General features: G+C 39.1%; 1 protein-coding gene and 1 non-coding gene across 2 annotated transcripts in view; one reads left to right on the top strand and one right to left on the bottom strand.

Annotated features, from left to right (window-relative positions):
- Positions 1 to 25,950, top strand: part of LOC132352444 (ATP-binding cassette sub-family C member 4-like) — a 127,709-nt gene that overhangs the window by 96,735 nt on the left and 5,024 nt on the right. Inside the window, 1 exon segment of the mRNA XM_059902907.1 lies at positions 7,104 to 7,238. Within this exon segment, the coding sequence (XP_059758890.1) occupies positions 7,104 to 7,238 (135 nt within the window).
- LOC132352805 (U6atac minor spliceosomal RNA) lies at positions 25,013 to 25,137 on the bottom strand. Its single transcript, XR_009498886.1, has one exon. It is a non-coding gene; the product is annotated as a U6atac minor spliceosomal RNA (small nuclear RNA).

Consider the following 25,950-nt stretch of genomic DNA (forward strand, 5'->3'; position numbering starts at 1 on the left):
GACTCCTTTGGTAGGAATGGCAGGATTAGACCTCAGAGGACCCAAGAGACATTCATCCCCTAGCTTCAGAGCTGGGGAATTGTCTTCTGTGCTCCATCCACCCCAGATGTAAACCTTGTATTTTGTTCTAGAGCTTCTGATTATCAGTTGGCTTTCAATTCAACAAAAACACCAATAATGTTCTTTCTCAAAACTTTGATTTTTGAGGCAATTTTTTTTCTTGCTTGCTTTAGAAATAAAGGCATACCTTTTTCTATTGCACTACACAGATACTGGGTTTTTTTTTTTTTTCTTTTTTTACAAATTGAAGGTTTGTCACATCTCTGTGTGGAGCAAGTCTATCAGTGCCATTTTTCCAACAATATTGCTCACTCCGTGTCTTTGTCACATTTTGGTAATTGTCACAGTATTTCAAACTTTTTCACCATCACTACATCTGTTATGGTGATCTGTGATCTTTGCTGTTACTACTATGACTTGCTAAAGACTCTGATGATGGTTAGTATTTTTTAGCAATAAATTATTTTTAAATTAAGGTCTGTACATTGTGTTTTTCCAAACATAATGCTATTGCACACTTGATAGGCTGCAGTATAGTGTAAACATAACTTCTATATGCCCTGGGAAATCAGGAAATTCATGTGACTCACTTTATTGCGATACTCACTTCATTCTGGTGTTCTGGAACTGAACCTGCAGTATCTCCGAGGGAAGCCTGTACCTCTTTCCTTTGTGGAAAGCAAGTGATTGTCTGTTCTGAAAGCTTTGTTTTTTCTTTTTAAAGTAATGACAGATTCCAGAAACCCAATCCAGAATATCAAACCATACTCTCAGGGATTGGGCCTGTATTTTTTTTTTTAACATCTTTATTGGAGTATAATTGCTCTACAATGGTGTGTTAGTTTCTGCTGTATAACAAAGTGAATCAGCTGTACATATACATGTATCCCCATCTCTTCCCTCTTGCGTCTCCCTCCCTCCCACCCTCCCTATCCCACCCCTCTAGGTGGTCACAAAACACCAAGCTGATCTCCCTGTGCTATGCAGCTGCTTCCCACTAGCTATCGATTTTACATTTAGTAGTGTATATATGTCCATGCCACTCTCTCAGTTTGTCCCAGCTTACCCTTCCCCCTCCCCATGTCCTCAAGTCCATTCTCTAGTAGGTCTGCGTCCTTATTCCCATCCTGCCCCTAGGTTCTTCATAACTTTTTTTTTTTTTTTTTAGATTCCATATATATGTGTTAGCATACAGTGAGTTTATTTTTGTGTATGGTGTCAGGGAGTGTTCTAATTTCATACTTTTACATGTATCTGTCTAATTTTCCCAGCACCACTTATTGAAGAGGCTGTCTTTTCTCCATTGTATATTCTTGCCTCCTTTATCAAAGATAAGGTGACCATATGTGCATGGGTTTATCTCTGGGCTTTCTAGCCTGTACCATTGATCTATATTTCTGATTTTGTACAAGTACCATGATATCTTGATTACTGTAGCTTTGTAGTATAGTCTGAAGTCAGGGAGCCTGATTGTTCCAGCTCCGGTTTTCTTTCTCAAGATTGCTTTGGCTATTCGGGGTCTTTTGTGTTTCCATACAAATTGTAAAATTTTTTGTTCTAATTCTGTGAAGAATGCCATTGGTAATTTGATAGGGATTGCATTGAATCTGTAGATTGCTTTGGGTAGTATAGTCATTTTCACAACACTGATTCTTCTAATCCAAGAACATGGTATATTTCTCCATCTGCTTCTGTCATGTTTGATTTCTTTCATCAGTGTTTTATAGTTTTCTCAGTACAGGTCTTTTGCCTCCTTAGGTAGGTCTCTTCCTAGGTATTTTATTCTTTTTGTTGTGATGGTGAATGGGATTGTTTCCTTAACTTCTCTTTCTGATCTTTCGTTGTTAGTGTATAGGAATGCAAGAGATTTCTATGCATTAATTTTGTATGCTTCAGCCTTACCAAATTCATTGATTAGTCCTAGTATCTTTCTGGTGACATCTTTAGGATTTTCTGTGTATAGTATCATGTCATCTGCAAACAGTGACAGTTTTACTTCTTCTTTTCCAATTTGTTCCTTTTCTTTTTCTTTGATTGCCATGGCTAGGACTTCCAAAACTATGTTGAGTAAGAGTGGCGAGAGTGGACATCCCTGTCTTCTTCCTGATCTTAGTGGAAATGCTTTCATTTTTTCACCATTGAGAATGATGTTTGCTGTGGGTTTGTCATATATGGCCTTTATTATGTTGAAGTAGGTTCCCTCTATGCCCATGTTCTGGAGAGTTTTTTTCATAAATGGGTGTTGAATTTTGTCAAAAGCTTTTTCTGCATCTGTCAAGATGATCTTGTTTTTTATTCCTTAATTTGTTAATATGGTGTAGCACATTGATTTGCATATATTAAAGAATCCTTGCATCCCTGGGATAAATCCCACTTGATCATGGTGTATGATCCTTTTAATGTGTTGTTGGATTCTGTTTGCTGGTATTTTGTTGAGGATTTTTGCATCTATGTTCATCAGGGATATTGGTCTGTAATTTTCTTTTTTCTGTGATATCTTCATCTGGTTTTGGTATCAGGGTGATGGTGGCCTCATAGAACGAATTTGGGTGTGTTCCTCCCTCTGCCATTTTTTGGAAGAGTTTGCGCAGGATAGGTGTTAGCTCTTTCTAAATGTTTGATAGAATTTGCCTGTGAAGCTGTCCGGTCCTGGACTTTTGTTTGTTGGAAGATTTTTAATTACAATTTCAATTTCATTACTTGTGATAGGTCTGTTTATATTTTCTAATTATTCCTGGTTCAGTCCTGGAAAATTGTACCTTTGCAAGAATTTGTCCATTCCTTCTAGGTTGGCATATAGTTGCTCGTAGTAGTCTCTTATGATCCTTTGTATTTCTGAGGTGTCAGTTGCAATTTCTCCTTTTTCATTTCTAATTTTATTGATGTGCCCTCTCCCTTTCTTTCTTGATGAGTCTGGCTAAAGGTTTATCAGTTTTGTTTATCTTCTCAAAGAACCAGCTCTTAGTTTTATTGATCTTTGCTATTGTTTCCTTCATTTCTTTTTCATTTATTTCTGCTCTGATCTTTATGATTTCTTTCCTTCTACTGACTTTGGGTTTTGTTTGTTCTTCTTTTTCTAGTTGCTTTACGTGTAAGGTTAGGTTTATTTCACATTTTTCTTGTTTCTTGAGGTGAGATTGAATTGCTATAAACGTCCCTCTTAGACCTGCTTTTGTGGCATCCCATAGGTTTTGGGTCGTTGTGTTTTCATTGTCATTTGTTTCTATTTTTTTTTTTCTCTTTGATTTCTTCAGTGATCTCTTTGTTTTTTAGTACCACACAGTTTAGCCTCCATGTATTTGTGTTTTTTTAGTTTTTTTTCCCTGTAATTCATTTCTAATCTTATAGCGTTGTGGTCGCAAAAGATGCTTGATACGATTTCAGTTTTCTTAAATTTTCTGAGGCTTGATTTGTGACCCAAGATGTCATCTATCCTGGAAAATGTTCCATGTGCACTTGAGAAGAAAGTGTATGCTGCCACTTTTGAGTGGAATGTCCTATAAATATCAATTAAATCTATCTGGTCTGTTGTGTCATTTAAACCTTGTATTTCCTTATTTATTTTCTGTTTGGATGATCTGTCCATTGATATAAGTGAGGTGTTAAAGTCCCTTACTATCGTTGTGTTACTGTTGATTTCCCCTTTTATGGTTGTTAGCATTTCCCTTATGTATCGAGGTGCTCCCATGTTGGGTGCATATTTACAGTTGTTACATCTTCTTCTTTGATTGATCCCTTGATCATTATGTAGTGTCCTTCCTTGTCTCTTGTAACAGTCTTTATTTTAAAGTCTATTTTATCTGATATGAGTGTCGCTACTCCAGCTTTCTTTTGATTTCCATGTGCATGGAGTATTTTTTTCCATCCCCTCACTTTCAGTCTGTATGTGTCCCTAGGTCTGAAGTGGGTCTCTTGTAGACAGCACATATATGGGCCTTGTTTTTGTATCCATTCAGCCAGTCTGTGTCTTTTGGTTGAGGCATTTAATCCATTTACATTTAAGGTAATTATCGATATGTATGTTCCTGTAGCCATTTTCATAATTATTTTAGTTTTTTGTGGTTTTTTTTTTGTGTGTGTGGGGGGGGTCTTTTTCTTCTCTTGTGTTTCCCGCCTAGAGGAGTTCCTTTAGCATTTGTTGTAAAGCTGGTTTGGTGGTGCTGAATTGTCTTAGCTTTTGCTTGTCTGTAAAGCTTTTGATTTCTTGGTCGAATCTGAATGAGATCCTTGCTGGGTAGAGTAATCTTGGTTGTAGGTTTTTCTCTTTCATCACTTTAAGTATATCCTGCCACTCCCTTCTGGCTGCAGAGTTCCTGCTGAAAAATAAGCTGATAACCTTATGGGGATTCCCTTGTATGTTATTTTTGCTCTTCCCTTGATGCTTTTAGTATTTTTTCTTTGAATTTAATTTTTGTTTGTTTGATTAATATGCATCTTGGTGTGTTTCTCCTAGGGTTTATCCTGTATGGGACTCTGAGATTCCTGGGTGGCTCTTTCCTTTCCCATGTTAGGGACGTTTTCGACTATAATCTCTTCGAATATTTTCTGAGACCCTCTCTTTTTCTCTTCTTCTTCTGGGACCCCTATAATTCAAATGTTGGTGTGTTAAGTGTTGTCCCAGAGGTCTCTGAGATTGTCTTCAACTGTTTTCATTCTTTTTTCTTTATTCTGCTCTGCGGTAGTTGTTTCCACTATTTTATTTTCCAGGTCACTTATCCATTCTTCTGCCTCATTTATTCTGCTATTGATTCCTTCTAGAGAATTTTAAATTTCATTTATTGTGTTGTTCATCATTGTTTGTTTGCTCTTCAGTTCTTCTAGGTCCTTGTTAAACGTTTCTTGTATTTTCTCCATTTTATTTCCAAGATTTTGGATCATCTTTACTATCATCACTGAATTCTTTTTCAGGTAGGTTGCCTATTTCCTCTTCATTTATTTGGTCTTATAGGTTTTTACCTTGCTCCTTCATCTGTAACATATTTTTTTGTCATCTTTTTTTTTTTTTTGATGGGTGGGACTATCTTCCTGTCTTACTGGTTGTTTGGCTTGAGGCTTCCAGCACTGGAGTTTGTAGGCCAGTCGTTCAAGGGTTGCTCCCATCCCCAGAGTCTGGTAGGTGCCCTAGTTGTGGGGAGATGTGAACTCTGCATCCCCCTACTCCACCATCTTGACCACTTTTCTGCCCTTAGGAGACTTAATAAATGTTTCCAATTAAATGACATGGGATGGAATTAACTGCAGTACTAGATATGGAAGAACAACCTGTGTCCTGTTCAGAGTTGCTGCATATTCTCTTAAGATACAGTTACTCTACATGAAGAACTAAGTACCACTTAACATCAGAACTATCTTTATAGCTATGTCATTTGGGCCAATTGTTTCAGATTCTTTTTTCCCCTCTAAAACCATTATGCAAAGCCACTAATAAGTAGAAAGGCAGAGTTAAGACCCCCTTCCTCTCCCTTTTAATTTTCAACTAGGGACATATCAATGTGCACAAAAGGGCTGAATGGCAGACAGCTGAAGAGAGAAAGAAAAAGAAGCAAAGAAAGATAACTTGTGAAAAAAGATTCAGATCCTCGGCAGTTCAAGTTGGGCTGTCCCTGGGCACTGTGCAGGCTGTGAGCATTAGAATTTGAAGCTCAATTTCTTACTTGCTTCTTTAGTCTTAGTCAAAGAAAAAATTGGAGTTCTAGGGATTTCTTCTGTGCAGAGAAATTCTGCTAATGCTGCTTATGTAGCAGCTCTTTTTGCCAGCCTTTCACTCTCAGAATAATAAACTACAATCAAAGCCAAGTTGACGAAGCATCTTAACCTCTCAGACAAGGGATTCTGCCCCTCTTAGCAACTAACATAATCCAGGACCCTGTCGACTGAAAAAGAAAAAAAAAGCACAACCTGGAAGTTGAGAGTTACATTTTATGTGGTGGACATTGTGAAGGCTTAGGGACAAAGCATCTCATAACAGTGAGAAATGGTTCTGAAGAGGCAAGGGGATGAGCCAGGATATGTAAGAGTTTTTGCAACAAAAGACCAGGTAGTCAGAACATTAAAAGATTACTGTTAATCAAAGAAAACCAGACATCCCAAGTTAATGAATTTAGTGCTTTTCTATACATGGGAAGATGCAAAGTCTGGGCTCATTGAAATCATTCCTTTGATGTGCACCTCAGCTATCTGAGGCCAGTATCCTGTGTTTTTCTCATCCTGAGTCTCCTCAGGGCGCACTGTTGGGGGTGGCTGCACACATTCTGGTTCCATCCTGAGTTCCCTCAGGGCTTATTGTCAGGGCAGCTGTAATGTGGTGGCTTGATGGCTGCAACATCCTTTGTTCACTGATATGACAGGCAATTTCTTAGTTCACAACCCTAAAGAAATTCTGGAGGCATTTACTTTTTTCCCAAATACTACTGAGATTCTATCAAACCAACTTAACAGTTAATTTGCTGTCAGGTCACTTCCATCTGGTTTGTATGACATCAACCTGACTTTAGATAGAGTTTGATTTTCTTAAATCAAGAAATTTCCCAACTCTGTGTTTCTGTATAAATAGCCCTTAAAGCTCAAGAGTCTGAGAGGTAAAAGCACTAACTAATGATAACCACCCCAAATGCCCTTGGCAGAATATGAAATGCCAGACTGCTGAGTGCTCTACTTGATGCACTGGGGTGACCTAAATGGGGGGGAAATCCAAAAGGGAGGGGATATATGTATATGTATGGCTGATTCATTTTGCTGTGCAGTGGAAGCTAACACAACATTGTAAAGCAACTGTACTCCAATAAAAATTAATTTAAAGAAATCATAGTCTAAAACTCATTTTTCTTCCTTTCCTATAACATTATAGTAATAAAAGGTCAGGTTAGGCCTTTATCTGCCTAGTAAAACAAGTTAATCAAACCATTAAAACACCAGCCAGGCCTACCACCCAAACAGATTTTCTCTATTCTTCCCCTTCTGTTCCTTTACAAAATATTGTCTGAGTTATAATACTTTATTGTGAAACATTGTGTGCAATGGGTTTTTTTTCTGCTGATCAACAGGTTTTAGATTCAGGGAGACTGGAAGAATACGATAAGCCATATGATTTGCTGCAAGATAGAGACGGCCTATTTTACAAGATGGTGCAACAACTGGGCAAGGACGAGGCTGCTGCCCTCATTGAAACAGGAGAACAGGTAAGCCTGCCGCAGGGAGTTGTGATTAAAGTTCGTCTCCAGGATTTACTCTTCACACGATCTCCACCAGGGGTCTGGTGATAAGCACTCTGTGCTCTTTTCAATTATAAGCCTCCAGAGACAAAGCTTCATGACTGGGTCTTAACAACACACTGCAAGTTGAAGGTGGGTCTGCTGAGCATCTGCAGAAGCGGTGAGGGTGGGGTGCAGGATGTGCACATGCACGTGTGCCTGAGAGATTTTGGATTGGACTTTCCACATGTTTGGACTTCATGGGTTCAGATTCCCATAGAGCACAGAACACTCTCATTTTGCAGACCCTCTACATTACATTCTGATTGGTGCTCAGCACATTGTGATACGAGTGCTGTCAAGGAACATCCAGGAAGTTTGAGGGGAAAAACATCTGGAATGTTTCTGGCCTAGGGAGATCTACCAGGGAAAGGTGTAGGTCACTTCTGTTTTCTAACTTTCTAGGAGTAAAGAAAACTCCTACATGATACTGTCACTTTCTCCCTAACTATTTGTTGTTTAGAATTAGGTCCAGTTGCCCCCTTATGCTTCCTCTACCTTCTAGAAGATGAAATTGTCATCAGGACAAATCAAGAATTCACAGTACCCTAACACTGTAGTCTGAATGGTGCTTGAAGGTTTACAAAGTATTTTCACAGAGATGAGATGTGTGAAAGCACTAAGCACTGTACATGGCGTGAGAAAGGTGCTTGATGAGTAACATTTGGGTCACGTACCTTTCTAACAATGGTCAGGTGGTAGTATCTCCTACAGATGTGATAACTGAGGTCTGGTTTAAGGGTTAGCCATTGTCATGCAGCTGCCTGTAATTCTTTCTGGAACAAGGTGGGAGTGGGGTTGATGGAAGGATGGAGGGAGGGAGGGAGGGGAGGTCTGGTCTTCTTGCCCACTGAGATGCGTGGCTCACGTGGGAAGAGGTTTCTGACTGTATATGATAAGTCTTCCCATCAAAACTTTATCTCTGGGCATTAAATTATGGGTGCATTTTTCCTCATTTATACTTTTCTGCATTTCTGCATAAAATTACTTGTATAATATTTAATCTATCACTTAAAGAAAACATGTCCCAGTATCTAAGTACTTCTTTAGAAAGGTTTATCTAAAATGTAGCCTAAGTTCCCTCTGTCACTGTTTAATCTCATTCCTCCTCCTTAGAAATGAAGAACAGTACCTTCCACTGTTCATAGAGTAGGAAATGGCCCAGGGTCACAGAGCTGGCTGGAGAATGGGCAGAGTTGGAGTTCATATCTAGGTTTAGGGATGATGAAGTGTGTGTTCTGAACTTTTCATAAGTACTTATATTGTATGCAAACGTACAGAAGCTGCCCTTGGAGCCCTATATTTTTTTATGCCTGAAATTCACAGAGCACTTTCATTTACTAGAGTGAGACCTTCCTTCTGAAGATCTGAAAATAATTTGAGATTCCCTGTATAACCTAGTCACAAAATGGCCAGGAATCTCCCAAACCCTTTTGGTCTTTTGACCTTAGGCATTTCACATCAAAGAGAGATGTCCCCACCTATGTGTCAAAGTCTTCATTTAAAAAGTCTCATAAGATAATAGGGTTCAACATCCTCATTTTACAGGTAAGGAAACTAAGGCCCCCTTAGAAGGAAGGTGGTCTTCTATATATAACTAGTGTTAAGCTAGCTTGCAGCAGATACACAATTTGAAATCTGTTCTTTCAGTATATGTTTTAAATCAACTGTAACATAAATACAAAAGCAGGGATAGGTCATAGAATTAGAAATCTTGTGATTCCTGGTCTAGTAATCCTGCACCTACTTTAAACAAGATTAGTGTTAAGTTACATTTGTGTAGTTCTTTATAATTTATTTTACATACTTCTCGCATGTATGATTGCACTTAATCCTCATCACGGTCCTTTTTTATCCCCCGTCATGGATGAGGAGACTGGGTCCAGGGCTCACCTAAGGTCACAGGTCCAGGGAGCGCAGGGGGTGAATTGGTGGGGGAGGCTGAGCTCCACCCTAGGTACTCTGCTCTGTGTCGAGCCTGAGAACGCTGCTCCTTTCATGTGGTAGCCAAGGAGGGGCCAGTCACCCAAGTTCACAGGGTGGCAGAACATCACTCTTGGATTTCAGTCCTGCCACTGGCTCAGGTCACCTCTACAGAAAGACATAAGGAAATACGTATCTTGATTCCCATCCTAGTTGAATATCCTCTTGACATTATTTCTACATATGCTCAGTCCTCTTAGGAGAACAACCTGTCAGATTGTCAACTTTTTAAACGTGCAGGCATCAGATATCAATGCGTTGTTCAGAGTTGTAACACAGGGAGGACTAGCCTAAGGCAACAAGCTTTTCACTCTAACAGAACAGAATTCATTCATTTGAAAAGAAAACATCTGGGGAGAGGTGCTTCCAAGTCACGTTTTCTTGACCACATAGTTGCTTCTCTGAAAACGCTGGTGCAGGCAAGCTGAATCACTGTCTGATTGACCCTTTTAGATGATCCATGAAATTGTAGAGAAAGTACTTTTTAGATACATAAAGCTGAATGGTGCGTTGGTTTGCTGGGGCTGCCATACGAGGACCACGTAGTATGCGACTTAAACAATAGACATTTATTTCCTCACAGCTCTGGAGGTTGGAAGTCTGAAGTTAAAGTGTTGGTAGGGTTGTTTTCCTCTGAGGCCTCTCTCCTTGGCTTGGAGATGCTGTCTTCTCTGTGTCTTTGCATGGTCATCCCTCTGTGTGCCTGTGTCCTAATCTCTTTTTATAAGGACACCAGTCAGATTAGGGCCCACCTATATGACTTCATTTTAACTTATTCGCCTCTTTAAAGATCCTGTCTCTAAATACAGTCACGTTCTGAGGTACTGGGGATTAGGACTTCAACATATAAAATAGAAGGTGACAGGACTCAGCCCATAACAAAGGATGAATGCCTGTCATTCACTTTCTTCTGCGATGAAGCAGACATGATTGAGGTTCTTTGGAAGTTTCTTTGTTCCCAGTGTGTAACAGAGGTGTCATTCTATCTACTCATGACATCACTAGATACAACCCAAAAGTTATGAAATCCTAATATCCTAGGAGCCTGGACCAGTTTGAATAGGTGCAGGAGGCACTTAGCAGCCGTGTGGCCTTGTGTCCCCCAAGGTCTCTGAGCCTCAGGGTCCTCACCTGTATGCAGTGCAGGGATTACAGCGCTGCCCGGCTTCTTCACACTTATTCCAGGGATCAGATGAGATAGCAGATGCCTAAGTGCTTTGAGAATATAGAGCGTTTTACAGTATAAAATAGGATCATTTTTTAAAAGGCTATAGATTAAACCCTTCCCTCCCAATAATAATAAAAAAATGCATCCACAGTTCTTTTAAGTAGCTTTAGAGATTCTAAATAATTCAAATGTATTATTTTTAATAATCAGTTTTTAAACAAATGATACATCTAATGCTACAAAATTCAAAAACTTTACTTTTTTTTAATCTTTGTACATTTTTTATTTCATACATTTGTCATGTTTAAGAGAATTTGGCATATTAGAATAGTGAGTACAATTTAAAATATCTAGTTACTAATTTACACTTGTGATCTTAAGATGAAAAGTATAAAAATATTTTATAACTTATACACTATATTTATGAGTCTACATTATTAGAGTTGGGGGTTTTTTTATCTTTATTAGAGTATAATTGCTTTACAATGTGTTTTCTGCTGTATAACAAAGTGAATCAGCTATATGTATACATATATCCCCATATCTCCTCCCTCTTGCGTCTCCCTCTAACCCTCCCTATGCCACCCCTCTAGGTGGTCACAAAGCACTGAGCTGATCTCCCCGTGTGATGCAGCTGCTTCCCACTAGCTAGCTATTTTACATTTGGTAGTGTATATATGTCCATGCCACTCTTACTTCGTCCCAGCTTACCCTTCCCCCTCCCCGTGTCCTCAAGTCCATTCTCTACATCTGTGTCTTTATTCCTGTCCTGCCCCTAGGTTCATCAGAACCACTTTTTTTTTTTAGATTCCATTTTTTTTTTTATTAGCTTCTGCTTTATAACAAAGTTAATCAGTTATACATATACAATATGTTCCCATATCTCTTCCCTCTTGCATCTCCCTCCCTCCCACCCTCCCCATCCCACCCCTCTAGGTGGTCACAAAGCACCGAGCTGATCTCCCTGTGCTATGCGGCTGCTTCCCACTAGCTATCTATTTTACATTTGGTAGTGTATATATGTCCATGACACTCTCTCACCCTGTCACATCTCACCCCACTCCCTCCCCATATCCTCAAGTCCATTCTCTAGTAGGTCTGTGTCTTTATTCCCGTCTTGCCACTAGGTTCTTCATGGCTTTTTTTTCCCTTAGATTCCGTATATATGTGTTAGCATACTGTATTTGTTTTTCTCTTTCTGACTTACTTCACTCTGTATGACAGACTCTAACTCCATCCACCTCATTACAAATACCTCCATTTCATTTCTTTTTATGGCTGAGTAATATTCCATTGTATATATGTGCCACATCTTCTTTATCCATTCATCTGTCGATGGACATTTAGGTTGCTTCCATGTCCTGGCTATTGTAAATAGAGCTGCAATGAACATTTTGGTACATGACTCTTTTTGAACTATGGTTTTCTCAGGGTATATGCCCAGTAGTGGGATTGCTGGGTCGTATGGTAGTTCTATTTGTAGTTTTTTAAGGAACCTCCATACTGTTCTCCATAGTGGCTGTATCAATTTACATTCCCACCAACAGTGCAAGAGGGTTCCCTTTCCTCCACACCCTCTCCAGCATTTATTGTTTCTAGATTTTTTGATGATGGCCATTCTGACCGGTGTGAGATGATATCTCATTGTAGTTTTCATTTGCATTTCTCTAATGATTAATGATGTTGAGCATTCTTTCATGTGTCTGTAGGCCATCTGTATATCTTCTTTGGAGAAATGTCTATTTAGGTCTTCTGCCCATTTTTGGATTGGGTTGTTCATTTTTTTGTTATTGAGCTGCATGAGCTGCTTGTAAATCCTGGAGATTAATCCTTTGTCAGTTGCTTCATTTGCAAATATTTTCTCCCATTCTGATGGTTGTCTTTTGGTCTTGTTTACGGTTTCCTTTGCTGTGCAAAAGCTTTTAAGTTTCATTAGGTCCCATTTGTTTATTTGTGTTCTTATTTCCATTTCTCTGGGAGCTGGGTCAAAAAGAATCTTGCTGTGATGTATGTCATAGAGTGTTCTGCCTATGTTTTCCTCTAAGAGTTTGATAGTGTCTGGTCTTACACTTAGGTCTTTAATCCATTTGGAGTTTATTTTTGTGCATGGTGTCAGGGAGTGTTCTAATTTCATACTTTTACATGTATCTGTCCAATTTTCCCAGCACCACTTATTGAAGAGGCTGTCTTTTCTCCACTGTATATGCTTGCCTCCTTTATCAAAGATAAGGTGACCATATGTGCGTGGGTTTATCTCTGGGCTTTCTATCCTGTTCCATTGATCTATATTTCTGTTTTTGTGCCAGTACCAAACTGTCTTGATTACTGTAGCTTTGTAATATAGTCTGAAGTCAGGGAGCCTGATTCCCCCAGCTCCATTTTTCGTTCTCAAGATTGCTTTGGCTATTCGGGGTCTTTTGTGTTTCCATACAAATTGTGAAATTTTTTGTTCTAGTTCTGTGAAAAATGCCAGTGGTAGTTTGATAGGGATTGCATTGAATCTGTAGATTGCTTTGGGTAGTAGAGTCATTTTCACAATGTTGATTCTTCCAATCCAGGAACATGGTATATCTTTCCATCTATTTGTATCATCTTTAATTTCTTTCATCAGTGTCTTATACTTTTCTGCATACAGGTCTTTTGTCTCCTTAGGTAGGTTTATTCCTAGATATTTTATTCTTTTTGTTGCAATGGTAAACGGGAGTGTTTTCTTAATTTCACTTTCAGATTCTTCGTCATTAGTGTATAGAAATGCAAGAGATTTCTGTGCATTAATTTTGTATCCTGCTACTTTACCAAATTCATCGATTAGCTCTAGGAGTTTTCTGGTAGCATCTTTAGGATTCTCTATGTATAGTATCATGTCATCTGCAAACAGTGACAGCTTTACTTCTTCTTTTCCGATTTGCATTCCTTTTATTTCTTTGTCTTCTCTGATTGCTGTGGCTAACACTTCCAAAACTATGTTGAATAATAGTGGTGAGAGTGGGCAACCTTGTCTTGTTCCTGATCTTAGTGGAAATGGTTTCAGTTTTTCACCATTGAGGACAATGTTGGCTGTGGGTTTGTCATATATGGCCTTTATTATGTTGAGGAAAGTTCCCTCTATGCCTACTTTCTGCAGGGCTTTTATCATAAATGGGTGATGAATTTTGTCGAAAGCTTTCTCTGCATCTATTGAGATGATCATATGGTTTTTCTCCTTCAATTTGTTAATATGGTGTATCACATTGATTGATTTACGTATATTGAAGAATCCTTGCATTCCTGGGATAAACCCCACTTGATCATGGTGTATGATCCTTTTAATGTGCTGTTGGATTCTGTTTGCTAGTATTTTGTTGAGGATTTTTGCATCTATGTTCATCAGTGATATTGGCCTGTAGTTTTCTTTCTTTGGGACATCTTTGTCTGGTTTTGGTATCAGGGTGATGGTGGCCTCATAGAATGAGTTTGGGAGTGTTCCTCCCTCTGCTATATTTTGGAAGAGTTTGAGCAGGATAGGTGTTAGCTCTTCTCTAAATGTTTGATAGAATTCACCTGTGAAGCCATCTGGTCCTGGGCTTTTGTTTGTTGGAAGGTTTTTAATCACAGTTTCAATTTCAGTGCTTGTGATTGGTCTGTTCATATTTTCTATTTCTTCCTGGTTCAGTCTCGGCAGTTTGTGCATTTCTAAGAATCTGTCCATTTCTTCCAGGTTGTCCATTTTATTGGCGTAGAGTTGCTTGTAGTAATCTCTCATGATCTTTTGTATTTCTGCAGTGTCAGTGGTTACTTCTCCTTTTTCATTTCTAATTCTATTGATTTGAGTCTTCTCCCTTTTTCTTTTGATGAGTCTGGCTAATGGTTTCTCAATTTTGTTTATCTTCTCAAAGAACCAGCTTTTAGTTTTATTGATTTTTGCTATTGTTTCCTTCATTTCTTTTTCATTTATTTCTGACCTGATCTTTATGATTTCTTTCCTTCTGCTAGCTTTGGGGTTTTTTTGTTCTTCTTTCTCTAATTGCTTTAGGTGCAAGGTTAGGTTGTTTATTCGAGATGTTTCCTGTTTCTTGAGGTAGGCTTGTATTGCTATAAACTTCCCTCTTAGCACTGCTTTTGCTGCGTCCCATAGGTTTTGGGTCGTCGTATCTCCATTGTCATTTGTTTCTAGGTATTTTTTGATTTCCCCTTTGATTTCTTCAGTGATCACATCGTTATTAAGTAGTGTATTGTGTAGCCTCCATGTGTTTGTATTTTTTACAGATCTTTTCCTGTAGTTGATATCTAGTCTCATAGCGTTGTGGTCGGAAAAGATACTTGATACGATTTCAGTTTTCTTAAATTTACCAAGGCTTGATTTGTGACCCAAGATATGATCTATCCTGGAGAATGTTCCATGCGCACTTGAGAAAAATGTGTATTCTGTTGTTTTTGGGTGGAATGTCCTATAAATATCAATTAAGTCCATCTTGTTTAATGTATCATTTAAAGCTTGTGTTTCCTTATTTATTTTCATTTTGGATGATCTGTCCATTGGTGAAAGTGGGGTGTTAAAGTCCCCTACTATGATTGTGTTGCTGTCGATTTCCCCTTTTATGGCTGTTAGTATTTGCCTTATGTATTGAGGTGCTCCTATGTTGGGTGCATAAATATTTACAATTGTTATACCTTCCTCTTGGATCGATCCCTTGATCATTATATAGTGTCCTTCTTTGTCTCTTATAATATTCTTTATTTTAAAGTCTATTTTGTCTGATATGAGAATTGCTACTCCAGCTTTCTTTTGATTTCCATTTGCATGGAATATCTTTTTCCATCCCCTCACTTTCAGTCTGTATGTGTCTCTAGGTCTGAAGTGGGTCTCTTGTAGACAGCATATATATGGGTCTTGTTTTTGTATCCATTCAGCCAGTCTGTGTCTTTTGGTGGGAGCATTTAACCCATTTACATTCAAGGTAATTATCGATATGTATGTTCCCATTCCCATTTTCTTAAATGTTTTGGGTTTGTTATTGTAGGTGTTTTCCTTCTCTTGTGTTTCTTGCCTAGAGAAGTTCCTTTAGCATTTGTTGTAAAGCTGGTTTGGTGGTGCTGAACTCTCTCAGCTTTTGCTTGTCTGTAAAGGTTTTAATTTCTCCATCACATCTGAATGAGATCCTTGCTGGGTAGAGTAACCTTGGTTGTAGGTTTTTCTCCTTCATCACTTTAAGTATATCCTGCCACTCCCTTCTGGCTTGCAGAGTTTCTGCTGAAAGATCAGATGTTAACCTTATGGGGATTCCCTTGTGTGTTATTTGTTGTTTTTCCCTTGCTGCTTTTAATATGTTTTCTTTATATTTAATTTTTGACAGTTTGATTAATATGTGTCTTGGCGTGTTTCTCCTTGGGTTTATCCTGTATGGGACTCTCTGTGCTTCCTGGACTTGATTAACTATTTCCTTTCCCATATTAGGGAAGTTTTCAACTATAATCTCTTCAAATATTTTCTCAGTCCCTTTCTTTTTCTCTTCTTCTTCTGGGACCCCTACAATTCGAATGTTGGTGCGTTTAATGTTGTCCCAGAGGTCTCTGAGACTGTCCTCAGTTCTTTTCATTCTTTTTTCTTTATCCTGCTCTGCAGTAGTTATTTCCACCATTTTATCTTCCAGGTCACTTATCCTTTCTTCTGCCTCAGTTATTCTGCCACTGATCCCATCTAGAGTATTTTTAATTTCATTTATTGTGTTTTTCATCGTTGCTTGGTTCCTCTTTAGTTCTTCTACGTCCTTGTTAAATGTTTCTTGCATTTTGTCTATTCTATTTCCAAGATTTTGGATCATCCTTACTATCATTATTCTGAATTCTTTTTCAGGTAGACTACCTATTTCCTCTTCATTTGTTAGGTCTGGTGTGTTTTGACCCTGCTCCTTCATCTGCTGTGTGTTTTTCTGTCGTCTCATTTTGCTTATCTTACTGTGTTTGGGGTCTCCTTTTCACAGGCTGCAGGTTCGTAGTTCCCGTTGTTTTTGGTATCTGTCCCCAGTGGGTAAGGTTGGTTCAGTGGGTTGTGTAGGCTTCCTGGTGGAGGGGACTATTGCCTGTGTTCTGGTGGATGAGGTTGAATCTTGTCTTTCTGGTGGGCACGTCTACGTCTGGTGGTGTGTTTTGGGGTGTCTGTGGCCTTATGATTTTAGGCAGCCTCCCTGCTAATGGATGGGGCTGTGTTCCTGTCTTGCTAGTTGTTTGGCATAGGGTGTCCAGCCCTGTAGCTTGCTGGTCGTTGAGTGAAGCTGGGTCTTGATGTTGAGATGGAGATCTCTGAGAGATTTTTGCCGTTTGGTATTACGTGGAGCTGGGAGGTCTCTTGTGGACCAGTGTCCTGAAGTTGGCTCTCCCACCTCGAGGCACGGCCGTGATGCCTGGCTGGAGCACCAAGAGCCTTTCGTCCACACAGCTCAGAGTAAAAGGGAGAAAAAATAGAAAGAAAGAAAGAAAGAGGCTATAATATAGTGAAGTAAAATAAAGCTATTATAAAGCAAAGCTATACAGACAAAATCTCACCCAGAAGCATATACATATACACTCACAAAAAAAGGAAAAGGGGAAAAATTAATATATCCTGCTCCCAAAGTCCACCTCCTGAATTTGGGATGATTCGTTGTCTATTCAGGTATTCAACAGATGCAGGCACATCAAGTTGTTTGTGGCGTTTTAATCCACTGCTCCTGAGGCTGCTGGGAGAGATTTCCCCTTCTCTTCTCTGTTCGCACAGCTCCTGGGGTTCAGCTTTGGATTTGGACCCGCCTCTGCATGTAGGTCGCCTGAGGGCGTCTGTTCCCCGCCCAGACAGGACGGGGTTAAAGGAGCAGTTGCTTCGGGGGCTCTGGCTCACTCAGGTGGGGGGAGGGAGCGGTACGGAGGAGGCGGGGCGAGCCTGCGGCGTCAGAGGCTTCGTGACGTTGCAGCAGCCTGAGGCGCGCCGTGTGTTCTCCCGGGGAAGTTGTCCCCGGATCACGGGAGCCTGGCAGTGGCGGGCTGCACCGGCTCCCGGGAGGGGCGGTGTGGAGAGTGACCTGGGCTCGCACACAGGCTTCTTGGTGGCGGCAGCAGCAGCCTTAGCGTTTCCTACCAGTCTCTGGGATCCGCGCTGATGGCCACGGCTCGCGCCCGTCTCTGGGGTCCGCGCTGTTAGCCGGGGCTCGCGCCCGCCTCTGGAGTTCGTCTAGGCGGCGCTCTGAATCCCCTCTCCTTGCGCGCCGCGAAACAAAGAGGCAAGAAAAAGTCTCTTGCCTCTTCGGCAGCTGCAGACCTCCTCTCCAGCTCCCTCCCTGCTCGCCGCGGCACGCCAACCCCTTCAGGCTGTGTTCACGCCGCCAACCCCAGTCCTCTCCCTGCGATCCGACCAAAGCCCGCACCTCAGCTCCCAGCCCCGCCTGCCCCAGCGGGTGAGCAGACAAGCCTCTCGGGCTGGTGAGCGCTGCTCGGCGCTGAGCCTCTGTGCGGGAATCTCTCCGTTTTTCCCTCTGCGCCCCTGTTGCTGTGGGATCCGCGCTGATAGCCGCGCGGCTCGCACCCGTCTCTGGATTTCGTTTAGGCAGCGCTCTGAATCCCCTCTCCTTGCGCGCCGCGAAACAAAGAGGCAAGAAAAAGTCTCTTGCCTCTTCGGCAGCTGCAGACTTTTTCCCAGACTCCCTCCCGTCTAGCACCAAAGCCCGAGCTTCAGCTCCCAGCCCCTGCCCGCCCCGGCGAGTGAGCAGACAAGCCTCTCGGGCTGGTGAGTGCTGGTTGGCGCCGAGCCTCTGTGCGGTAGTCTCTCCGCTTTGCCCTCCGCACCCCTGTGGCTGCGCTCTCCTCCGCGGCTCCGAAGCTTCCCCCCTCTGCCACCCGCAGTCTCTGCCCGCAAAGGGGCTTCCTAGTGCCTGGAAACCTTTCCTCCTTCACGGCTCCCTCCCACTGGCGCAGGTCCCGTCCCTATTCTTTTGTCTCCGTTATTTCTTTTTTCTTTTACCCTACCCAAGTACGTGGCGATTTTCTTGCCTTTTGGGAGGTCTGATGTCTTCTGCCAGCATTCAGTGGGTGTTCTGTAGGAGCAGTTCCACGTGTAGATGTACTTCTACGGTATCTGTGGGAAGGAAGGTGATCTCCGCATCTTACTCTTCCGCCATCTTGCCCCTCCCTAGATTCCATTTTTATGTAAAAACTTTACTTTTTTAAATAGGTTTTTAAAATTTATGAATAAGTCACTCTGAGATCCTGTCATCACACAGCTCCTCCCCCAGCACAATTGTTGACTGTTCTGTTGACATGTTCTGTGCATCAGTAAGAACTTGTGCATACGTGGCCTTCCTTGTTTTTAAGCGCAAATGATAGCTGTTCCTTGCTTTTTTCATTTAATGTTATATCTCAGATTATATTCATATAGTTACCTCATTCTTTTTAATGGCTACATAGTATTTATGCTCTCTCCATTCCCTACTCCTCATTTTCCCTTCTAATGAACTGTTACAGTTTTATGTTTTTTTCCCCCAAAGAAGGAACTCTCACATTCACTTACTACTTGTATTCTTTTTGATTATTTATCACTTTCTGTGTTTTATCTTTAATCATTCCTTCCTTCGGTTTATTTTGTTGTTTCTTCTTACTTCTTGAATACATTTGTTTTCTTTCTTATTTATTAATATAAATATTTTAAGGCTGTGAACTTTTCTCTGAATACTGTTCTAGCTATATCCCATAGGTTCTGGTGTGTAGTGCTTTCATCATAGTTACGTTTTTATTTATAGATTCTGCGATTTTGGTTGTCATTTTCTCTTTGGCCTAAGAATTATTTGAGAAAGAGATCTTTAAAATTTCCTGTGGATAGAGGATTTTTTTATGTTTTCTATTTTACTCATTTCATTGCCTTATGATAAAAAAAAAAAAAGTTCTCTGTACCATTTCCACCCAGAAAGAGTGTTTAATAATACTTTAAGTTCTAGTATATAGGTAATTTTTGTGAATGTTCTTTGGGCATTTAAAAAGATGGACTATTGGCTATTGAAGGTATAGAGTTTAATTTTTAATTATAGTGATTTTATTAATTACATTATTTAGGTTTTCTCTATTCTTATTTATTTTGATCCATTTGATGTGACTTGGACCTAGAGAAGTGAATTAGTCTCATACTGTACCAAGTTTCATTTTATAGTTCTTATAATTTTTGTTTTGATAATTTCAGTGCTATAATTTTTCAGTCCCTAGATATTCATGACTTAGGTTTTCACTATGAATTACATTTTCTACTACTTTAAAGTACCTTTCTTTTTTTGTTTTGTTTTAAATTTTATTGGAGTATAGTTGATTTACAATGCTGTATTACTTTCAGGTGCACAGCAAAGTGATTCAGTTATACATATACATATATTCATTCTTTTTCAGATTCTTCTCTCATATAGGTTATCACAGAATATTGAGTAGATTTCCCTGTGCTATTCAGTAGGTCCTTGTTGGTTATCTATTGGGTTGGCCAAAACGTTCATTCAGTTTTTTCCATAAGTCAGCTCTAGTAGTGCTTAGTTGTCTTTAACTTCATTCAAAACAATTTTGTTAGATTGTGACAGCTGTCATATCAGTGTGTATTTAAAAAAATAACTTAAAATTGGTGAATTTTTGTGTAGCCATTTTAATATTGAAGATGGGAGAAAAAAGCAACATTTTCGGCATATTATGCTTTATTATTTCAAGAAAGGTAAAAGCACAATTGAAATGCAAAAAAAGATTTGTGCAGTGTATGGAGAAGGTGCTGTGACTGATTGAATGTGTCAAAAGTGGTTTGCAAAGTTTCGTGCTGGAGATTTCTCGCTGGACAATGCTCCACGGTTGGGTAGACCAGTTGAAGTTGACAGCGATCAAATCAAGACATTAATTGAGAACAATCAATGTTATACCATGCAGGAGATAGATGACATACTCAAATATCCAAATCAAGCACTGAAAATCATTTGCACCAGCTTGGTTATGTTAATCGCTTTGATGTTTAGTTTCCACATAAATTAAGCACAAAAAACTTTCTTGACCATGTTTCCACATGCGATTCTCTACTGAAACTAATGAAAAGGTTCCGTTTTAAAACAAATTGTGACGGGCGATGAGAAGTGGATACTGTACAGTAATGTGGAATGGAAGAGATTGCGGGGCAGCTGAAATGAACCACCACCAACCACACCAAAGGCACCGGTGGTCTTCATCCAAAGAAGGTGATGTTGTGTATATGGTGGGATTGGAAGGGAGTCCTCTATTATGAGCTCCTTCCGAAATCCAACGATTAATTCCAACAAGTTCAGCTGATGCCAAACTCTTGGCTCTCTGTTCACCAATGCCAAAAAGAAATACGAACAGTTTTAGCAGAACGAGAAAAAGTAGCTTTTATTCTTTACCAGGCAAAGAGAGGATACAGCAGGCTACCACCTCAAGAACTCAGCTCCCCCATCCCTGGGGAATAGGGAAAGGTTTTATAGGCCAAGACTCCATGGTCTGGGGTAGGTGATAAGGCTCAAACTAATGAAGGTCTTGCATTTCCTTCTTCTGCAAATTTATGGCCAAAAGCTGGCATCAGGTGGCTCAGCAACCAGGTCCCGTGTCCCTGAAGTTATCAGCCATGACCTTGTTTTTGAAATGCAGAGTGCTACAAGGGAGTGTAGGGGGAGAAGAATGCTAGGTGCAGAGTATAATTCATATGGAGTCACAGAGTAATTGGCTTTGTTTAGCTCTGTGAAGGACAAGTCTAGCTACAAGTGTTTGTTAGTAGTAACAGCTAAAGAATAACCAAGACTGCTTAACTCTTGCAGGCCTGTTTGGCTGCTATGTGCCTAAGGCCATTTACTCATTTCTGGTTTTGCTGCAACACTGCGCCCAATGAGACCAACTGAAAGCAGCACTCGACGAAAAGCATCTGGAATTAGTCAACAGAAAATGCATAATCTTCCATCAGGATAATGCAAGACTGCATGTTTTTTTGATGACCAGGTGAAAACCATTACAGCTTGGCTGGGAAGTTCTGATTCATCTGCTATATTCACCAGACATTGCACCTTCAGATTTCCATTTATTTCGGTCTTTACAAAATTCTCGTAATGGAAAAAGTTTCAGTTCCCTGGAAGTCTATAAAAGGTACCTGGAACAGTTCTTTCCTCAAACAGACAAAAAGTTTTGGGAAGATGGAATTATGAAGTTGCCTGAAAAAAGGCAGAAAGTAGTGGAACAAAACGGTGAATACATTGTTCAATAAAGTTCTTGGAGAAAATGAAAAATGTCTTATTTTTACTTAAAAACTGAAGGAATTTTTTTGGCCAACCCAAAATTTTACATGTAGTAGTGAGCGTATGTTAATCCCAAACTCCTGATTTATCCCTCCTCCCCCGTTTCCCCTTTGGTAACCAACAGTTTGTTTTCTATGTCTGTGAGTCTATTTATGTATTGTAAATAACTTCATTTGTATCATTTTTTAAAGATTCTACATATAAGTGATATCACAGGATATTTGTCTTTCTCTGTCTGACTTACTTCACTTAGTATGATAACCTCTAGGTCCACACATGTTGCTGTAGATGGCATTATTTCATTCTTTTTTATGGCTGAGTAATATTCCATTGTATATATATGCCGTGTCTTCTTTATCCATTCACCTGTCAAAGGACATTTAGGTTGCTTCCACGTGTTGGCTATTGTAAATAGTGCTGCAATGAACATTGGGGTGTATGTATCCTTTTGAACCATGGTTTTCTCCAAATATATGCCCAGGAATGGGATTCCTGGATAATATGGTAGTTCTATTTTTAGTTTTTTAAGGAACTTCCATACTGTTCCCCATAGTGGTTGTACCAATTTACATTCCCACCAGTAGTGTAGTAGGGTTCCCTTTTCCTCCACACCCTTGCCAGCATTTATTGTTTTAGGCTTTCTGATGACAGCCACTCTGACCAGTGTGAGGTGATACCTCATTGTAGTTTTGATTTGCATTTCTCTGATAATTAGTGATGTTGAGCATCTTTTCACATGCTTTATGGTCATCTGTATGTCTTCTTTGGAGAAATGTCTATTTAGGTCTTCTGCCCACTTTTGATTGGGTTGTTTGGGTTTTTTTTCTTTTTTTGATACTGAGCTATATGAATTGTTTATTTTGGAAATTAATACCTTGTTGGTCATCACATCATTTGCAAATATTTTCTCCCAGTCTGTAGGTTGTCTTTTCATTTTGTTTATTGTTTCCTTTGCTGTGCAAAGCTTTTAAGTTTAATTAGGTCCCATGTGCATATTTTTGTTTTTATTTTCATTACTCTAGCGAGTGGATCAAAAAAGACATTTCTGCAATTTATGTCAGAGTTCTGCCTATGTTTTCCTCTAAGAGTTTTATAGGCTTACATTTTTTTGTGTTTATGGTGTTTGAGAATGCTCTAATTTCATTATCTTACATGTAGCTGTCCAGTTTTCCCAGTGCCACTTAATTAAAGAGACTGTCTTTTCTCCATTGTACAGTCTTGCCTCCTTTCTCATAGGTTAATTGACAAAACTATAGGTGTGTGGATTTATTTCCAGGCTTTCTATCCTGTTCCATTGATCTATATTTCTGTTTGTGCACCAGTACCATACTGTTTTGATGACTGTAGCTTTGTAGTATAGTCTGAAGTCAGGGCACATGATTCCTCCAGCTCCATTTTTCTTTCTCAGGATTGCTTTGGCTATTCAGGGTCTTCTGTGTTTCCATACAAATTAAAAATTGTTTTGGTTCTAGTTCTGTGAAAAATATCATTGGTGATTTGATAGGGATTGCACTGAATCTGTAGATTGCCTTGGGTAGTATAGTCATGTTGACAATATTGATTCTTCCAATCCAAGAATATGGTATATCTTTCCATCTGTTTGTGTCAACTTCGATTTTTTTCATCAGCGTCTTATAGTTTACAGAGTACAAGTCTTTTGTCTCCTTAGGTAGGTTTATTCCTAGGTATTTTATTCTTTTTGATGCAATGGTAATGGGGTTGTTTCCTTAATTTCTCTTTCTGATCTTTTGTTGTTAGTATATAGGAATGCAATACATTTCTGTGTGTTACTTTAGTATCCTGCGTTAAGGAATTCATTGATGTGTTCTAGTAGTTTTCTGGTGGCATCTTTAGGATTTTGTATGTATAGTATTATGTCATCTGCAAACAGTGCCAGTTTTACTTCTTTCCAATTTGGATTCCTTTTCTTTCTTTTTCTTCTCTGATTGCCATGGTTAGGACTTCCAAAACTATGTTGAATAAAAGTGGTGAGAGTGGACATCCTTGTCTTGTCCTGATCTTAGAGGGAATGCTTTCAGCTTTTTACCATTGAGTATGTTGTTAGCTGTGGGTTTGTCATATATGGCCTTTATTATGTTAAGGCAGTTTCCTTCTCTGCCTACTTTCTGGAGAGTTTTTATCATAAATGGGTGTTGAATTTTGTCAAAAGCTTTTTCTGCATCTCTTGAGATGATCATATGGTTCTTATTCCTCAGTTTGTTAATGTGGTGTATCACACTGATTGATTTGCGAATACTGAAGAATCCTTGCATCCCTGGGATAAATCCCACTTGATCATGGTGTATGATCCTTTTAATGTGTTGTTGGATTCTGTTGGCTAGTATTTTGTTGAGGATTTTTGCATCAATGTTCATCAGAGATATAGCCTGTAATTTTCTTTTTTTGTGGTATTCTTTGTCTGGTTTTGGAATCAGGGTGGTGGTGGCCTCATAGAATGAATTTGGCAGTGTTCCTCCCTCTGCAATTTTTTGGAAGAGTTTCAGAAAGACAGGTGTTAACTCTTCTCTAAATGTTTGATATAATTCTCTTGTGAAGCCATCTGGTCCTGGACTTTTTGTTTGAAGTTTTTAAATCACTGCTTCAATTTAGTACTTGTGATTGGTCTGTTCATATTTTCTGTTTCTTCCTGGTTCAGTCTTGGAAGGTTGTACCTTTCTGAGAATTTGTCCATTTCTTCCAGGTTGTCCATTTTATTGGCATATAGTTGCTTGTAGTAGTCTCTTATGATCCTTTGTATTTCTGTGGTGTCAGTTGTAACTTCTTTTTCATTTCTAATTTTATTGATTTGAGCCCGCTCCCTTTTTTTTCTTGATGAGTCTGGCTAAAGGTTTTTCAGTTTTATCTTTTCAAAGAACCAGCTTTTACTTTCATTGGTCTTTTCTGGTTTTCTTTGTCTCTATTTCATTTATTTCTGCTCTGATCTTTATGATTTCTTTCTACTAATTTGGGTTTTGTTTGTTCTTCTTTCTCTAGTTGCTTTAGGTGTAAGGTTAGGTTGTTTATTTGAGATTTTTCAAATAAACTTCCCTCTTCAAACTGCATTTGCTGCATCCCATAGGTTTTGGCTTGTTGTGTTTTCATTTTCATTTTTCTCTAGGTATTTTTTGATTTCCTCCTTGATTTCTTCAGTGATCCATTGGTTGTTTAGTAACATATTGTTTAGCCTCCACGTTTGTGTTTTATACATTTTTTTTTCTGTAATTGATTTCTAATCTCATAGTGTTGTGATCAGAAAGGATGCTGGCTATGATTTCAGTTTTCTTAAATTTACCAAAAAATGATGGTTAGATGCCCTGAAGCAGGTGGCAATGCCTTAACCATTTGCTGTTGTCAGGCCCAAGAACCTCTTCCATCCTTGTCAAGGGGAGTGCTAACCTTCTCTTCTTTCATACAATGCTAAAGTGCCTTTCTTTGATTCATTTAATGTTTCTGGCCCTGAATCCAACCTGGTTCAAAACTGAAATTTTAAGTCCCCAGTTTTCATTTGCCTGATATGTCTTTGATTGTCTTTTGATATCAGATTGTAGATGTGTCTCCTGCAATGGCAAGTATTATAGTTAGGTTTAGCTCTGAGATTTAATCTTAGCCCTTAGGGGTATGTTTTATCTTAGTTCTGTTATGCTTTCAGTTTTTAGTATTCTTTTTTTTAAAAACCTTTTATTTTGTAGTCTGTAATTTTTGGATTTTTGTTATTTTGTGTGTTGCTTTAATTTCTTACAGGAACACTTTATTTCCTTATTATTGACTCCACATTATAAACACTGACATGTTTCCCTTTTCTCCATTCTACCAACAAATTTTAGTTGTTTATATGGTTCTTCTACTGTTTACCTTCAAATCTTTAAAAATACTTAAACCTCTATTATTTTACTTACCTGTGTTAAATGATACTTTTTGCATCTCTAGTTGACTAAAGTTTGTTCTTTGTATACTGTTTTTAAAAGTTTGGGTTGTGAGTCCTTAGTGGGCCTGTGAAATCCATTTAGTCAGTCATGACCAGCATGTTTTAAGAAATGAAATAGAAAAGAATGGAATGGATGAAGAATAGCAATGTATCTTTCCTAGTAATAGTAAATATTTCATTAAATTCTTTTCAGGATAGATGAATATAGGATAGATAGATATAGACAGTATATCCTTTTCAGGATAGATATATCCTAAATATATCCTTTTCAGGATAGATAAATATAGACAGTGAATCTGTACTGGT

Source organism: Balaenoptera ricei, chromosome 18 (genome assembly GCF_028023285.1).
Source record: "Balaenoptera ricei isolate mBalRic1 chromosome 18, mBalRic1.hap2, whole genome shotgun sequence".
In the NCBI taxonomy this organism is placed as follows: Eukaryota; Metazoa; Chordata; class Mammalia; order Artiodactyla; family Balaenopteridae; genus Balaenoptera; species Balaenoptera ricei.